General features: G+C 36.9%; 4 protein-coding genes across 9 annotated transcripts; 2 read left to right on the top strand and 2 right to left on the bottom strand.

The window, feature by feature from the left end:
• Positions 1 to 12: 12 nt before the first annotated feature.
• On the bottom strand, positions 13 to 2,743 carry AT1G54520 (myelin-associated oligodendrocyte basic protein). The gene is made up of 6 exons (NM_104330.4): positions 1,927 to 2,743; positions 1,594 to 1,696; positions 977 to 1,032; positions 662 to 826; positions 440 to 553; positions 13 to 354 (listed from the first exon to the last, which is right to left on the bottom strand). The coding sequence occupies exons 1-6, from the start codon at positions 2,569 to 2,571 to the stop codon at positions 262 to 264; spliced, it is 1,176 nt and encodes a 391-aa protein (NP_564660.1). The 5' UTR covers positions 2,572 to 2,743; the 3' UTR covers positions 13 to 261.
• A 768-nt stretch (positions 2,744 to 3,511) lies between these two features.
• On the top strand, positions 3,512 to 7,817 carry NEK1 (NIMA-related serine/threonine kinase 1). Of its 5 annotated transcripts, none has more exons than NM_104329.5 (15): positions 3,512 to 3,694; positions 4,103 to 4,215; positions 4,305 to 4,371; positions 4,449 to 4,514; positions 4,600 to 4,646; positions 4,748 to 4,793; positions 4,877 to 4,957; positions 5,040 to 5,082; positions 5,161 to 5,210; positions 5,308 to 5,389; positions 5,934 to 5,983; positions 6,062 to 6,135; positions 6,212 to 6,263; positions 6,345 to 6,758; positions 6,853 to 7,817. In NM_104329.5, the coding sequence occupies exons 2-15, from the start codon at positions 4,130 to 4,132 to the stop codon at positions 7,531 to 7,533; spliced, it is 1,839 nt and encodes a 612-aa protein (NP_175853.1). In that variant the 5' UTR covers positions 3,512 to 3,694; positions 4,103 to 4,129; the 3' UTR covers positions 7,534 to 7,817. The 5 variants fall into 5 exon arrangements, with proteins under 5 accessions (NP_175853.1, NP_001185224.1, NP_001319226.1 ...); NM_001198295.1 differs by having other exon boundaries at positions 3,543 to 3,629; NM_001198296.1 differs by lacking the exon at positions 3,512 to 3,694 and adding an exon at positions 3,754 to 3,775.
• Positions 7,818 to 8,256: 439 nt separating this feature from the next.
• Positions 8,257 to 9,182, top strand: AT1G54500 (Rubredoxin-like superfamily protein). The gene has a single exon (NM_104328.4). It carries the CDS (start codon positions 8,465 to 8,467, stop codon positions 9,050 to 9,052), a length of 588 nt encoding a protein of 195 aa, NP_175852.1. The 5' UTR covers positions 8,257 to 8,464; the 3' UTR covers positions 9,053 to 9,182.
• A 37-nt stretch (positions 9,183 to 9,219) lies between these two features.
• On the bottom strand, positions 9,220 to 16,027 carry XRN4 (exoribonuclease 4). Of its 2 annotated transcripts, none has more exons than NM_104327.4 (22): positions 15,630 to 16,027; positions 14,763 to 14,865; positions 14,611 to 14,687; positions 14,334 to 14,525; positions 14,059 to 14,178; positions 13,890 to 13,952; positions 13,675 to 13,809; positions 13,390 to 13,554; positions 13,127 to 13,204; positions 12,802 to 12,888; positions 12,618 to 12,698; positions 12,399 to 12,494; positions 11,991 to 12,061; positions 11,681 to 11,809; positions 11,522 to 11,598; positions 11,393 to 11,433; positions 11,207 to 11,281; positions 10,846 to 10,997; positions 10,645 to 10,749; positions 10,482 to 10,557; positions 10,203 to 10,285; positions 9,220 to 10,116 (listed from the first exon to the last, which is right to left on the bottom strand). In NM_104327.4, exons 1-22 carry the CDS (start codon positions 15,834 to 15,836, stop codon positions 9,486 to 9,488), a joined length of 2,844 nt encoding a protein of 947 aa, NP_175851.1. In that variant the 5' UTR covers positions 15,837 to 16,027; the 3' UTR covers positions 9,220 to 9,485. The 2 variants fall into 2 exon arrangements, with proteins under 2 accessions (NP_175851.1, NP_001321327.1); NM_001333652.1 differs by having other exon boundaries at positions 15,407 to 16,009.
• Positions 16,028 to 16,595: the final 568 nt, after the last annotated feature.

The following is a 16,595-nucleotide window of genomic DNA, read 5'->3' as shown; positions in this document are numbered from 1 at the left end:
CAATGAATTTTTATTTCCTTACGAAATATTGATGATATTACAAAGTTTTTAAGTTAGACAAAAGTTTTTGATTTCACAAATACTAAATGCATCATTAATGGTATCAAATTTGATTCTTAATTGCCTTCATTTCCGGTTTAGGTAACCGGTCATAGAGGTTTGTGGTATAAAAACAAAGTTATGGTGTGTTTTACACTTTACAGAGTAAGAAACTGTACCGTCTAACAAGAGATTGGTTCTATTTGGTATTATCACAATGATTTACAAAGGCCTCAAAAGTGGGTAATCTTCAAGTAGTTCCCTTTCTGACAATGCGTCGGCTTCGTTCTGCGGTGTCCATAGTACTTCTACTGCCTGCAACATTTTTGTTTTACATCTTTCATTTACTAGACTAAACCTTTCCCATGAATATGTAACTTACGGGTACAGAATCTCTTACCATTATTTTGTTTCTTGGTATTGACCCGAGTTTCAGTAAGGCTTCCTTCAGATCTGTAGTTCCGTTTATTGGTGGCAGTTTATGTATACCCTCTGCAGCCATCAAGATGGTTACCTGAACATGTACAACACTTTTCTGTTAAACGGTTACCAAAACCAAAGAACAACAACCTATCGTTACAAGTTTATGTATACATTCAATTGAGAGTTTTAATAAGTTTACCACAATATATTCATTGCTGAAACCGCTAGCTTTCCGAATCTTCGAGCTTTGTCTCTTTATGCTATTCACGTTAACAAGTGTCTCCTCATCAAATTTTCCTCGTTCTTCAATGGAGAGTTGATTAAATCGCTTCTCTCCCTTTTCTATACTCGGCTTCACATCCACCTGAAAGAAAATAATACAAGCAGAGTGGTTAGGTTCTTCTCTGCATCCATGATTACTGAATGACCCTAGAATTTACTAGCCAAGGTAATGAACCAGGCTTAAATGGTGAATAAGCACGCAAATCATTTATGAAAGAACCAGTATACTTACTGATGAATAACAAGAGATGCAGTAATCAGGGTGTCTCAGCAAAGCTAATGTTGCCTCTGTAAGAAACAGAAAAATGAGTGGCAGGAAAAACATTAAAACCACATATATCACAGGAAAACGAGAGGTATTAATGAAGCGAAAGCAAACAGGTTAGGGAGAGAAATATGTAGTTCCGGAACATTCTAAACTGAGAACACACAATATTGAACGTGAAACCTTAAAGCTGTAGTTTTTACTTTAGCATTTATCATGAAACTAGCTACCTGAATCCTTAAGCTTTTACGTAGATTAAGCATGTTGACTCATGATAGAAAAATCATCCGTAATGCAAGTCAGATCAACATTTTTCACCAAATATAACAAATATTATATGCTAAAGCTATCCAACTAGCTCTAAATTTGCTATTTCTAATTGTTGGCCCTATCTCACAGGTTTTCATTCTATTGGAGTTCAAGAACACATTCGGTAAAACCACACAAAACAAAATAGTGTCACAACTAATACAACCAAAGCTGCAGAAACACACACAACATCTTTCTAAAACAAAAGAAAACGTCTTAACATTGTTCATATATAATGGAGTAATACAAATAAGATACATCAAAGAATAAGTTACCGGTTAAAACATAGCTCAGACCCTCCGGTGTGGATGTATCCGAACTTTCAGCAAGACGATTAAAATCTTGTTGTAGTGTCCTCCCCAAACCAAGCAACCCCACCTAAAACAGAAAGCAAATTCTCAATCTCATGTTCTGACCATACGTAACTATACCAATGAACAAATACCATTCCTTGAATATAACAAAGCTACGGAAAAATCATAACTTCCATAGTTCTATAAGAGCACAGTCTCAATCTCATGTTCTTATCATATGCTTAGCTATTCCAATGAATCAATAGCATTCGTAGTATATAACAAAGCTAAGCTATGGAGAAACTGTAGCTAAACCTGTAGCTTAATGACGCTAGTTTTCTGAGTATCTGTTAAAATGCTATCATCCTGTGACCGATCTGAGAGGAATCCAGAGACCAAAACAAACGCAGCGAAACCAACCAAAATCAAGGAGAAGCTCGAAAAACCACCAAACCCAAAACCAACCGCCGGGCCCACAAAACCCCCACCGAAAGGTGACGGTCCATAGTACGGAGCGGTCCTAGCAGAGTACGAAAAGCTCGGATTCGATGTTCTCGGCACAGAATACGATTGCGAAGAAGAAGAAGAAGAGCTCCGAGACCTCGACGAGAAGGAATTACCACCAATTCTACCACCAGACGCAGCTAAAGCCGAATTAGGATCATAGAACAAAAGCAAACCAAGTAAAACCGCAGCTATAGCAGGTTTCTTCAACGAATCTAACGCTTTTTTGACCTGAATCGCGATTTGTTCAAATGGATTGAAATTGGATCTCAAATCTGGATCTGAAGAAGATGTTGATTGCTTGTATTTGACGGAGATTTGGAGACGAATCGAATTTGATCTCCTTTGAGGTTTGGAGTAGAGAAGAACAGTACGATGATGGGGTCGTTGTGTGTATGGGAGAGGTTGATTCCATTGAAATGGAGTTAATTCCAGAAAGGTGGAAGAAGACGCCATGAACGATTGTTGGTTGATTTCTGGAGAAATCGATCGCTAGGGTTTATGTGGTGAGCGATGAAGAACATTTGGGGAAGAAGACGACAAAGATAGTGTGGAGAAAATATATTTGGAGGGAGATTTTTTTTCCGGTGGATTTTAGGATAAAGTATGGTTTTGCAATCGGTTTATGCCTCAAACCGGTTTATTATAAGTACCGACCTCCATTTGAAATGAGTCAGAAATTCTTTTTCTTTTTGTCGGTCAAAGTCCATTACCAAGCTCAATGAGCAATACTAAGTCCAATACAAATGAATATCACCATGGTCTTATGCTGCTTTTTATGTAAATAAAAACTCTGAAATTGAAAGAGGCACTCCAAGGCTAGTAATTAATTACAAACCATTAGATACTGCTTTAGGCCATCTTCATTGGTAAGATACTTTAAAAGTTAATGTAGTTTCTGTTCAATTATAAACACACACATATACAGATAGTTTCTCGATTATTACTTTCTTTGCAGAGAAACTATTCTCAATCTCTCTCATATCTCTCTTCTATTTTTATTATTATTTTATACTTTTTAGTTAATGAGAAACTATGTAAGAGACTACTGATGGAGATGCTCTTAAAATGTATTAGATATCCAATTCCAAAGATACCAACTTCAAGAACTTAGACTTCTTTTTTTGTAATAAACTTAGTTAAAAAAGATATATATATATATATATATATGTTTATTTTCATAAATATCTTAATACAGAACATATTAAAATCTAAAAATGTTAATTTATGTGATAAAAAAAAATGTTAATTAATAAGATGTTTATTTGTAATTGGTTGCTTAAAATCCGATGTAAACTGTCTCAAAAGCTTATAACATATTACATATTCTAATGATTAAAATCTATATAAATATATATAAACAATATAGAATTTATAGATATTATTAAAGTGATGGAATATATAAGAGTTTTGTGACATCACAAAGCCACCATTAATGGATCTAAATTTCTTTCACTTGTCCACTATCTCTCTACCAAATTTGTCATCTTCGTCCCCACTAATCACTCTCGCAAGTATCTTTCTTCTTTCCTTAAACTCTTAAACTCTCGCCATCAGATCTTTTTCTCTGATTTCTTGGGTCAGTATTCTTCTTCATAGATTGTTTCATTGTTTGCTCTGTCTTGTTGCGTTCTAGGTTTTGTTTGTTCTGTCTACCTCTGTAATTTCTCTGTTTTGCTCTCTAGGGTCTTTTTAATTTGATGCTAATTACATTATTTTTGCTTCTAAGTGGATGCAATTAGATTATTATTTTCATAGAATGTAATGATTTCTTCGGAGTAACAGCTTGTTTAGTTGAACAAATGGTTTTGTGGAATAAGTATTTGATTCTTTGGCCTTAAAGTTAATCTCTTTTCTAATGTAACTTAAAGTCATATCTTGTTATTTTCATTTGCTTAATCAAAAATAGAAACTTGACTTGGGGTTTACATTCTTGCGTCTTTCTAATGTTATCATGATGTATCACACTGTTATTTGTATTTTCCAGGTGAGAAAATAACAAAGCTAGCTAGAAATGGAACAGTATGAGTTTCTTGAGCAAATTGGAAAAGGATCTTTTGGGTCAGCTCTTTTAGTGAGACATAAGCATGAGAAGAAAAAGTGAGACATGCTATCTTCTTTTGCTGCCTCTTATTGTTTTACTTCAAGAAAGTTTTAAATTTTTGATGTCATGTATTGGTTTTCATTAGATATGTATTGAAAAAGATCCGTCTTGCCCGGCAAACTCAAAGGACCAGACGATCTGCACATCAAGAGGTTGGTGTTCTTCTATATACTCTCTGTATGATAAGCTTTTTTCTATGGTTTGATCTTAGTTTCATTTCTTTGAGTAGATGGAGCTTATCTCGAAAATGCGTCATCCATTTATCGTGGAATACAAAGACTCTTGGGTGGAAAAGGTAAGGCATACCTTATGACTTGAACAAAAGTATATATCATTCCACACCTTTTGAGCTAATAAGGATTTTGTATTCTTTCTCTTAGGCTTGCTATGTGTGCATTGTCATAGGTTATTGTGAAGGAGGAGACATGTTAGTTTTCTGTGGTTCAGCTTTTTTTTTTACGTAGATTCTGTCATTTTGGCTTCACTATATAGATGGTGACGCAGCCTCATATTCTTCTTATGTTACAGGGCACAAGCTATCAAGAAATCCAATGGTGTGCATTTTCAGGAAGAGGTGTGCATTTCTTTTCTCAGTGCTTTTTTCATGAACTTTGATTTGGTATAGTTATCATCCTATTTTGTGCCTTTTTCTTTCAGAAACTGTGCAAGTGGCTTGTTCAGCTCCTGATGGGCCTTGAGTACTTACATTCTAACCATATTCTTCATCGTGATGTCAAGGTATCAATCATGTTGCTGACTAGACAATCCAAAGCTTAAAGATGATACTTCCTATATGCTAATGTTTTGTATTTTTGTCCAGTGTTCTAACATATTCTTGACCAAAGAGCAAGATATACGCCTTGGTGAGCTTATCTTTCTGTTTTCTTGTCGACTCTTCTTCTGAAAGAATAGAATATCAACCTGATTATTTGCCGTTACAGGTGATTTTGGGTTAGCCAAGATTCTAACATCCGACGATCTCACATCCTCTGTGAGTTTTATAGTTACTCTATCATATGAGTGCATATCTACCATGCACCGTGTTTCCTTTAAGTCTTTTCTAAGATTATTTGTCCTATGAATGTCAGGTTGTCGGGACTCCCAGCTATATGTGCCCTGAGCTTTTAGCTGATATACCTTATGGTTCCAAATCTGACATTTGGTCTTTAGGTACGTTTTTATTGCATGTAGTAGTGGATTGTTAAGTTCCCTTATTTGCTACATAAGGAAGCAGTAATCTATCTCTTGAATTACTAAAGTTTCAAGCATAAGCCTGAAAAGATTACTGCAATTTAGTTTTCATGAGGTTTCTAAGAAGTCTTCATAAACCATAAGGAAGACTGAAGAGAGTTCTCAAGTCTTGTGTTCTTTTTGTTACTAGATCATTCTAAGTTGTCTAGTGTGAATTGGATCGTAGCGTGAGGGCCAGCTGTGTTATCTGATTAAATTTGTCAATTAGCTTGATGGTCTTTTTATAAATACGAGATGCAGAGAGATTGTGAGGGGTGTTAAGTGATCTGGGCTGGTTTGGGGGTATGGTGGCTTGGTAGAGTAAGCTACTCTCTCGATCTAAACTCTTGTTGGTTCTTTGATTCAGTTTCTGATGTGAGAAATAAAGAAAATCATTCTAAAATCTTAACAAAAATATTGCATGTGTCACAAATTATGTATCCTAGGATGATTTACTCACGGACACATGACCATCGTACTGCAGGGTGCTGTATATATGAAATGGCTTATCTTAAGCCGGCATTTAAAGCATTTGTAAGTTGCTGTGTAATAGAAACATATCCATCTTAGATGCATTTTCATTTTTAATACTTATTTAATTATCTTGGTTAGGATATGCAAGCACTGATTAATAAGATAAACAAGACGATTGTGTCTCCGCTCCCTGCCAAATATTCTGGTCCATTGTAAGTTTTGTTTTGCTTGTACCTTCATATATATCTTTGTTTGTTTACAGTAATATTTTCTGAATCTTGTTTTTAGCCGAGGTCTCGTCAAAAGCATGCTGCGGAAAAACCCAGAAGTTCGGCCATCTGTATGTATAACTTTACCTAGCTAGTTGATTTACTTCATTGGAAATATTTGTTAACTGCTAACAAGTATGAAACTATCACAGGCCTCAGATTTACTTAGACATCCACATCTTCAGCCTTATGTTCTGGATGTCAAGCTTAGGCTCAATAATCTTAGACGCAAAACATTACCGCCTGAGTTGCCGAGTTCCAAGAGGATTATGAAGAAAGCTCATTTTTCTGAACCAGCTGTCACTTGTCCAGCCTTTGGAGAACGACAACATAGGTCTCTCTGGAATGACAGAGCTCTGAATCCAGAAGCTGAAGAAGACACTGCATCTTCTATTAAATGTATTAGTCGCAGAATTTCAGATTTATCGATTGAGAGCAGCAGTAAAGGAACATTGATATGTAAGCAAGTTTCTTCAAGTGCATGTAAGGTCTCAAAGTATCCTCTTGCAAAATCTTCAGTGACATCCAGAAGAATCATGGAAACTGGACGGAGATCCGACCACTTGGTAATACTCCTTTTTGTTAGTGATCTATGCATTGTCTTGTAGAACTAATACCTTAGACACTAATGACCATGGTTGCCTTTTGCGCGGTATTCAGCATCCGGTTTCAGGTGGTGGTACCACCAGCAAGATAATTCCATCAGCTCGCCGGACTTCTCTACCACTCACGAAAAGAGCTACAAACCAAGAAGTTGCAGCTTACAACCCAATAGTTGGGATCTTGCAGAATGTCAAGTCTCCAGAATATTCCATTAATGAGCCACAAGTTGATAAGATTGCCATTTTTCCATTAGCTCCATATGAACAAGACATCTTCTTTACTCCCATGCAAAGGAAAACATCGTCTAAAAGCTCCTCTGTCTCAGACCGCTCTATAACAAAAGACAAATGCACAGTTCAAACTCATACGACGTGGCAGGGAATCCAACTCAACATGGTAGATAACATAAGCGACGGGTCATCATCATCTGATCAGAATGCAACAGCTGGTGCATCAAGCCACACCACATCCTCTAGTTCAAGAAGATGTCGGTTTGACCCATCATCGTATCGTCAACGGGCTGATGCTTTGGAGGGGTTGCTTGAGTTTAGTGCCAGATTGTTACAAGAAGGGAGATATGATGAACTCAATGTATTGCTTAAGCCTTTTGGTCCAGGAAAGGTGTCTCCCAGAGAAACCGCGATATGGATCGCAAAGAGCTTGAAGGAGAATCGAGACAAGACCAAAATGGTAGATCTAAATGTTTCTAGAGAGATACCACATGTGGGTCTCCTCTGACAGGCTCCACATTGTCATAACGTTCGGTTTAGTTCGGTTTTAGCAAAAAGAGAGAAGAGAAAGAACTGGGTTATGCTTCTGGGATTTGCAGGAGCTAGAGTTGGTTTAGGTTTAGTTTGATGGCTGACACTTTTAAAAGATGAGTAACAGTATTAGTAGGTTGCGTTGGATGGTCTTTGCTTTAGTCGAACCGGTAGCTTTGCATTTGTAATCTGTACACTTGATAGTGTTAACACCTTTTATAACTTGTATTACTATAGACTTCATAAAAGTTTCCAATCTCTATAATTTTTTTGTTTGGTAGGAAGGTGGGGAGACAAAGACAATTAGAACTAGCAGAACAAGTTTTGGCTATTGAAGCAGAATTATAAAATTTTGGATAGTCACTTAGCATTTGACCGGTCCACATATTACCGGTGGAGCGGTCAATTAGAACTAGCAGAACAAGTTTTGGCCTTTGAAGCAGAATTATAAAATTTGGATAGTCACTTAGCATTTGTGGTTCATCTAATATTTAATTACTCCATTTTATCTCTTAATCTAATAAATTTATCCTCACAAAATAAGTATACAAGTTTTTAATAACATTATATTTTAGTATAATTTTTCTTTGTCAAACCACAAGTTAATTAAATACTAACTCCATGATTGGTTACTAGAAAACAATTACGAATGATATATTTTAGTATATTTTTTTCAATCATGAATTAAATAATAAAATAGTTTGAGTTAAATTAATTATTGAACAATATTCATAAAACTTTTGGGGTGAGTAAAGAAATAAGATGGATTGAAAAAAGGCCACGTGGTTGTCACAATGCTTTTCAAAAATCTTATCCAAGCATAAGTCTCCTTGGTACCTCTCCTCTCCAATGGATCATCCGTCTCTAACAATGACCAAACTCCGAAATTATAAGAAGTAAAGACAACCATGGCGAGTGCTACCTTCTCCTTCTGTCCCCTCTCTCAATCCCATCCCCATTCTTCTCTAATCAAACCGACACCGTTTCTCAGATATGGCAAGAAACTACACCATCTTCACCACCACATCTTCATCACCATCTCTTACCCATCTCACCATTCTCGCTACTTGGCCGTTTCAAGAGACGATGCCGCGACGCCTCTTTCTTCTTCCGACCAAACCCAAGAGACAGAGACCAAAGAAGTGGAAGACACTATAGAGAAACGAAGAATGGAGGAGAAGTTTGCTGTTCTAAACACTGGAATCTATGAGTGTAGATCATGTGGTTACAAGTACGATGAATCAGCGGGTGACCCATCGTACCCGATTCCACCGGGTTTTCAGTTTGATAAGTTGCCTGAAGATTGGAGATGTCCTACTTGTGGAGCTGCTCAGAGTTTCTTTGAGAGTAAAATGGTTGAGATTGCTGGTTTTGCTCAGAATCAGCAATATGGACTTGGTGGTAATGCTCTTACCTCTGGTCAGAAGACTGGTTTAATCTTTGGCTCTCTTTTACTCTTCTTTGCGCTTTTTTTGAGTGGCTATTTCATTCAATGATTAAATATTTTCTCACTATTACTATGTTAAATCATGTTACCACCAATTTTATAATGTTTCAATACACCATTCTTCTCCATCAATTTGTACTACCACTTGCAAGCCTGGTCTGAAAAACCTTAAATCTAACAATGTTAGTCCAGAGGTAAGGAAATACACTTGAAAATGTTAAAACCAATAGCGAAACACGGTAGAAGAAACAGAGAGTCGAATAACATCCAATTGCCAAGAGATCTCTTAAGGACTCTAAACAAGTTTAATGTAATAAGTATATATAACAAAAGAAATGTCCAAAGGTACATTATACATTTGCCTTTAGCCAGAAATTTAAGAGAACTGATGGCAGATGATGCTACCATACATAAGACCATTGCAGCAAAAGAAAGGAACTCACCTGTACAGAAGAACCTCCTTATGCGCCTCAACTAATATCTCACAAGTTTGCACCTCGATGACTTGGTTGTGTCTTGGCCTGGTAAATTACTTTCTTTACCGATTTTCCATTTGTTTCACTGTACCCAACTCCATCCCTATAGTATCCACCGACAAAATTACCACCTGGCTGTGTACCGATCCATTGGGTGGGGGGTGATGGCAACGGGTTCAAATTTGCATTAGCAGCTTCTGTATAACTTGAATACAATTGTTTGCTTCTGCCGTTATCTTCTATCGATAAACCAGACATTCCAGCTCCAAGTCCACCACGGTTGTGCTGTTCTGCTACTATCTTGGAGTTGTAGTTCCGGTTATAGTCTTGTGACCCATTTGATGGATAAGGATATCTTGGACCATTGTTAAACGTTCCCTGTGTGCTATTGTTATACTTTCCATAGTAATAGCTCGAGTCATCGTCATAAGCTTTCCGGTAAGGAGACGGACCCGGTGCTCTTGGTCTATTGACTCCACCATAAGAATAATTACCCGGTACATTTCGGTAGTATCCGTTTGGGTCAATTAATCCCGAAGCCGCACCAGTAGAGGATTTCATGTTAAGGGTGTTTTTGATCAGACGATGAGCTGCTTCTCCCAGAGAAGGCCCTGCTATAGCTCCAACCACTTGCGGCCTGCACAATAGATATACCATATGGTTCTTTTAACATAATTCACACTATGATCTTCAAAATATCAGTCTGCAGTAAAATCTCCTTACCTATCTCGGGCTTGTCGGCGTCGGTTGCTATTGTCTTCATGCCATAAAGGAGGAAATGGCTTTATATCTACTGACGTCAAGATCTGCCAATTGAACTTTCATAAGAACACTTGTTTTGCAATGAATATTCAGCAGATAAATAGACTGGTAAGAAAACATAGACATTTGAGATGCAAGCAAGTAGATTCTCATAAACGCTATAAAAACCTAAGTTTCTATTTATTTTGATGCAGTAGAGATGGACTACTGTTCATGACGAATTCCTTTGAGGAATCATACCTTGTCCGGAATGATCGCTCCTCTGGGTGGTTCTGAGATATGAGAGTGTTTGGCAGGACACAGGTATGTAACATTTCTGGAAAATGTAGAGGAAAATATAAGTGAGTAAATCAAGACTTCATCAATTTCATGAACACTAACTTGTGAAGTACAAGAAACGCACAAGGCTCGGTTCTGCTCAATGCATGGCAAACCATTGACAGGGGAATCCACTCTAGTTTGGAAACCATTCCTTTCACTAAACCAAAGAAAACCGTTCATTCCTTGGCTGCAACAAACACAAACGAATTGATGATTAAGAACAAGCTCGATATCCAGAGTACACACAGCTTGTTAGTTATCAATTTAGCCAATAAAAACAAACCTAGAATTCGGGTCAATCATCCATGGAAGACATTCATGTGGTGGCATGTGCTGGTAGAAATGATAGTACTGCAGAATCCGCTGGCCCAGTGGATGAGCGGGGTGTACGTATAACAAATCAAGCATCACACTGTTGCGTTGTTGTTCTTCCACCTGAAAGATGGATCCATATTGTAGTTAATCATAAACTGCCATGAAAACTGATGGCTAGAGCAATCTAAGCTATAAAACTACTTTATAACTAGCAAATAAACCATCCTGCAGGTCCAAGAATCATCTTTCAGAAAGAATTATAGTTTCCTTTGGAGAGAATAAAGTTTTGATCAAACATTATGCATTTCGAGTCAAGGTTCAGTTCAAACCGTTAGAGTTTCTTCAAGCTTCCTTGTAGCAGCTAACAATAATTTCTCCTCAATGAAAGGAAGTTTTGCAATACCCTAGATAACAACAAGCGCAAAACACACAACATCAACAGCTGAAGAACAAAATACACAGTCTCAGCATGATAACATCAATACTATATCCAAAGAATACAAACAACCATGAACCTGCCAGGCGAAGCGCTTTCCATTCATGTCAAGCTCAAAATCTATAAATAGAATGATAGCTTATGAGTGTCAACTATCCAGCATGAATATATAGGAAAACAACAATACAAATTCAGTATCAACAATTACCAGCAGGGTAAAATTTAAGTATCGGGGATGAGGGATCAGTCATCAACTTCCGGTATTCTCCAGGCAGCGCATTTGAGCTGCAACAACCAAGAAACACAATTTACATCACCATAGAGGCCCACAATATTAATAATTAAGGTTCCAAAAAAAGGGAAGAACCTTGCAGCCGGCAGGGTTCCCATTAACTGGTCAAAAGGTTTAAAGGGCTCTCCAATAAAAAATGTGATTTCTAAATCAGGTAGATTCTTAAGATCTGAAGCAAATGGAGCATAATGGTATGGGTAAAACCTGAAACAATTAGAAGAAAGTGTAAGAAAACACAAAATTACATTTAAAATTTGCAGCTTAGTATTTCTCAGTAAGTGACATCAACATCAAGGTCTTTCCCGAGAAGAGACCAAGTTTTTGTTAGAATGCATGGCTCTCATGGGAATAACATGACATTAAGTTTTTGTAAAGTCAGACTTACCATTGCCAAGAGCATACACCTTGGTAGTAGTACCGGCAAACCCAGCACAAACCTTCAACATATTTCAGTACCTACAACGAAAATAGGTAATGAATGATCAGAATAGATAACTAGTTATTGTTCATCCAATTCCAAACTGTTTTGAGAGTCACTTCAATGAAGTAGTTCATATCGCGCTATAAGCCTCCATAAAAGAAAAAAAAAGAACTGTGAAAATATTAAGAGCTAAATTCCGTGGGCAGAAATTTTCAACATGAGGGAGTTAATAGGATGTTAAAAAGTCTAAATGCACACATAATCAAAGTAGCACATCGCCAAAAGATACCTTTTTCCAACTTTAGACTTATTATAACAAATCATTAGAGATTCAGAAGAGTGACAGAGAGCGTTAATTGACGTAAAACTCACCATGTCTTGTTTGATTTGCTCAGTTTCCTCTGGATTGGTCGTACTAAATTTCTCAGCATAATACCTCTCCTTGTAGCCTGGTTCTCCTAATTTAATCTACCCAAAATGAAAGAGCAGTTTTAGTCGTTCCTCCTACACTAATTTCCTTTTCAATAAATATATAAGAATCTCTCCAGCTCACAGGCACATATAAGAGTTCTTTGCAGTAAACTATTTTACCTTATCGTCTATCGGTTCAGGTGGTACCTCAGATGGGTCCCTTCTAGATCTTTGCTTCATTTCTTCATTGTTATCCATTGACTGATACCAACATCAACACACCATTAGCCTCATAAGGGTGTGAGCACAGTTCCTAAAGCCTCCAAAGGGTTGTGTAGGAAAATAGGGTAAAGGTTAAGATTACCTGTTTTATCCGCGTTCTTTTCTGAAATATTTTATCTTCATTTACAGCGACAGCTTGAATGAAATGCTCTACCCTATCTAGTAAAACCTATCAATGGAGAAAAAAAGAAGTTGTCAATGGGTTAACGATTAAAAGAAATGAAGCCCACAGATATAATGCAGTTCCGATTTTCATTAGTAATCATATAGCCAGACTAAATAGAAGCGAGAAAATAGTTTCCACAAGATAACTGACCATTTCTACAGCTCATACAAAATAGGGTATTGAGCAATGTCAAGCGAGAATGAAATGTGGGAGAAGATTAAAAAAAGAAACAATAACTTACCTCACCAGAATCTGTTAGATAGCCTCCCATAGCTGTAAACTCCTTTCTGTAAACATGCATCAGCAAGTTTATAGCCCCCTGAAGTAACAAAGAAACTTGGTTTAAAGAAACAGACTAATTTTTCAGTGCCTCAGTGGTATTGTAGAGCATGAAACAGGATATTTATCTTCCACAAGGCTATTACTATATTTTCTAATCTACACAACCATCACTTTACGAACAGCCAATCCTTTAAGGAATAAAAAGCTATACCATGTACATACCTCTCGAATTTCCAGTGTAGGCATATGAGGTAGGAAGTCATTACCAACAAAAAAGCAAAGGAATACAAAGTCGTCTATTATTCTCTCAAAGTTGATCATAAAAGGAGGATCTGGAATGGCCAATTCATATTGCAGATATTCTCGCAACACCCAAATGTTCAGGAACTATTTTCAAAAAAAAAATTACATCAGACAAATAAGAGAAAGCTCCAAAAGTAAAATAAAATAATTTTCTGTTGTTCACTGCAGCAAGATCTCTTGGAGATAACAAGGAAAACTACAAACCTGATATTTTTTCTTGTGGATTGGAATATCAGCTGCTGCATTATTGCTACCTGATTTTCCAGGGCAATCTGAAGCAAAGTGGCCAGTTTGTCCACACACAAAGCATTTCTCTTGCTGCCCAGGGTAAGTGATAACCTGGAATCAAAAAGATGACCCATCATTTGATCAACTGAATATCAAAGAAAATATAGAGCGTAGGGGTGGAAATCAGCTACCTCTCTTAAGATGGAAAAGTGAACTTCATGTGTAGCTAAGGAGAGCATTATCAAATCTGCATCCTGCATAATAATATACAGTTGGCAAATGTAATGTGCAAATTTTTGGACGAAGCACCAACACCTTATTTAAGAAAATAAAACAAGTACATTATGGGTTGACACTAACCAGACCATATAGACAATGCCGTGTATTTGGATCAAAACCAGGAAGATTACGTTGGAGACGAATGTATGACATTATCTTGTGTTCTCCTTCTCCCGGAACATTTGAATCAGAAAGAATTACCTTCAAATAATAATCCACGACTTCTTAGGGAGACAAATTACCTTTAAAACCAAAAGTAAAGGGACAACACCAAAAAAAAAAGAGAAACTGCAAGAATGCGAAAAGTCTTGTACAGTTTGGAAATAGCTGCTAAGTTAGATGAAACAGTATCACACCTTAACATATCTCCAGCCAGGGTTATGGTTTAACCTAGATTGGATGTAATACTGAAGAGCGACTGACAGTATAGCCATAAAAGGGGTCCCAGGAGTAATGACATTTGAATCACAGGTTTCAGCTTTCTCTTTAGCGGACAAGATTTGGCCCTCCATCTCAAAATCTTTTCTCAACCTCTCTTCCTCAGCTTCCTATTAAACCAGAAATAGTATAAGCAACAGTGACCCATGTAAAGCCAAGAGTAAATGTAAAAATAGAAACACAAAGAGAACATACAGCCTCTGCTGCGTCCTTTGCAGCTCTGAAACGTCGAGAACGCTGCTGATTCATCTTTGCTCTCGGCGCAACTCCATCTGCAACAGTATATTTAATCAACCACATCTCACAGAGCAAAACAGACAGATGATAAAAAGGAAACACAAGATCACCTATAGCCAAATAAAGAATCTTCCTCGGACGCACTAAAGTAAAAAGATGGTCAATGTACTCAAACATTGATTTAAATACATCATCGTACGTGGCAGGTGCAGGCTGCATTGTAATCAAAGTACGATTAGCTAGTAAAATCTTTAATGGAAATCAAGTATCACCATAACACGTATTGCTATGCAAACTCACTCCCTTCGATAATATCTCCTCAACTATAATGAAAAACTAATAACATCAGTGTCTTTTAATTTTCTAGTCAACTATTTTTATAAAAAAACTGACTTTAGACTCGCATAAGTGATACATGAACAAAATACACACAGCCATAAGCATCCAATTTCCCAAATAATATATCTAAATCACTTTCTGAACTGAACTTTAGATCCCAAAATCTAGTATCACAAAAATGGCCATTGCTTCTATTGACTTTCGGTAAGCAAAAATAGTCGGAAAGCAACAACTAGTACACTCCTCCCTTCCCCAATAAAAGAGCTAAATTATGAACACCAAAAAAAAATCATCTTCTCACCAAAATACCAAACTTAGTGATTTCATTTCTCATACGATCCATGTCTACTTGTTACTGCCTAATACAATCAACTCAAACTCTAATCATACACTTCAGAAAAGTTAGATACCCTACGTCTAGTATCACCAAGTTGGCCATCGCTTCCATTGACGTGCAGGAAGCAAAATCGAGGAAAAGCAACAACTAGTATACTTCTCCTTCTCTCATAACTGTACTAAACTACGAATACAGACAACAATAATCTTCTCCACCACCAAACTACTAAACTCATTGATTTCATTTCTCATACAACAAATCAACTCAAACCCTAACCAAACATTTCTGAGCTACAACATACCTTTCCTTCAGGATGGAAACAAGGATGAATGATACCATTCATATCGAGATACAAATTATCAAATTCGAAGCCGTTAGGGTTAGGTCTGGTGATATCAACAGGAATAAGGTCACCACGACCTCCATCGGTAGGTTCTTCTTCAACGACGTCACTAATTGACTTCGGGTATCGGTCAGCGAGCCATCTGTAGAACGCCGGTACTCCCATGGCGGATTCCGATCGGCGATTAGAGAGAGATCCGAGTGGTCTCGAGCTTGAAGGTTATCTAAATATTCTTCTAACTTAGTTTTTCTTTAGCTGTCACCAAAGTTGTTAGACATGATTGAGCAGAAGAAGCTTCTCTTCACCCCAAATATTTATTTTTCCGATTAACCTCTGAGTTCTTTTTTACCCTATCCGTGAAGTCTCTCCGGTTTCTAATTATTATTCTCTTGGAAATAAATGGGCTTTATTGGGCCGGATTTACTTTACCCACTTTGTTCAAACGGGTTTAGTTGTGGTCTCAAAGTGACGTAATGAGATTTTCTTGGTTTTTATTACCAAACTAAGCATTCATCTCTAGGATTTAGTAACTTAACACAATAAGCCACAAATTCTTAAATTTTATGAGATATGGTTTTCTTCATTAGAAATTTAGAACTCGGCAAGTTCCTAAGTTTCTATTGGGAGAATTATCTTTGCAAAATCATATCCCTAAACGATAATAACCTTGGCAATGAGTAGGGTTATCCAAATTAAAGTCTAAAACTGTACAATAAGATATGCACTTTGTTTCATCACCTATACGTTATTTGTCCGAAAGTATCTAGATACCACAACAAAGTTCAAGTTTACCCTCCTGCATCTAGCAATCAAGAATTTACTATATATATTACCCTTGTGAACTATAGTTAGTTACATACTCATTTAACCATATATAGTTATGAGTTATGATAGAGTTATACTTGTAATTGTGACAGTTATATT

The sequence above is a fragment of the Arabidopsis thaliana genome (assembly GCF_000001735.4).
Source record: "Arabidopsis thaliana chromosome 1 sequence".
In the NCBI taxonomy this organism is placed as follows: domain Eukaryota; kingdom Viridiplantae; phylum Streptophyta; class Magnoliopsida; order Brassicales; family Brassicaceae; genus Arabidopsis; species Arabidopsis thaliana.
The sequence above is the reverse complement of the archived record's forward strand: the minus strand, read 5'-3'. Positions and strand labels throughout refer to the sequence as shown.

Excerpts from the sequence above, each read along its gene's own strand:
- AT1G54520 (NM_104330.4), bottom strand. The coding sequence starts at position 2,571 with ATGGCGTCTTCTTCCACCTTTCTGGAATTAACTCCATTTCAATGGAAT. Across the intron at positions 1,033-1,593 it reads TCTGAGCTATGTTTTAACCG|AGGCAACATTAGCTTTGCTG; the intron begins GTAACTTATTCT and ends TGTTTCTTACAG. Across the intron at positions 827-976 it reads GCATCTCTTGTTATTCATCA|GTGGATGTGAAGCCGAGTAT; the intron begins GTAAGTATACTG and ends ATTTTCTTTCAG.
- NEK1 (NM_104329.5), top strand. The coding sequence starts at position 4,130 with ATGGAACAGTATGAGTTTCTTGAGCAAATTGGAAAAGGATCTTTTGGG. Across the intron at positions 4,958-5,039 it reads TTCTTCATCGTGATGTCAAG|TGTTCTAACATATTCTTGAC; the intron begins GTATCAATCATG and ends ATTTTTGTCCAG. Across the intron at positions 5,984-6,061 it reads AGCCGGCATTTAAAGCATTT|GATATGCAAGCACTGATTAA; the intron begins GTAAGTTGCTGT and ends TATCTTGGTTAG.
- AT1G54500 (NM_104328.4), top strand. The coding sequence starts at position 8,465 with ATGGCGAGTGCTACCTTCTCCTTCTGTCCCCTCTCTCAATCCCATCCC.
- XRN4 (NM_104327.4), bottom strand. The coding sequence starts at position 15,836 with ATGGGAGTACCGGCGTTCTACAGATGGCTCGCTGACCGATACCCGAAG. Across the intron at positions 10,998-11,206 it reads AGCTTGAAGAAACTCTAACG|GTGGAAGAACAACAACGCAA; the intron begins GTTTGAACTGAA and ends TCCATCTTTCAG. Across the intron at positions 10,750-10,845 it reads ATGATTGACCCGAATTCTAG|CCAAGGAATGAACGGTTTTC; the intron begins GTTTGTTTTTAT and ends TGTTTGTTGCAG.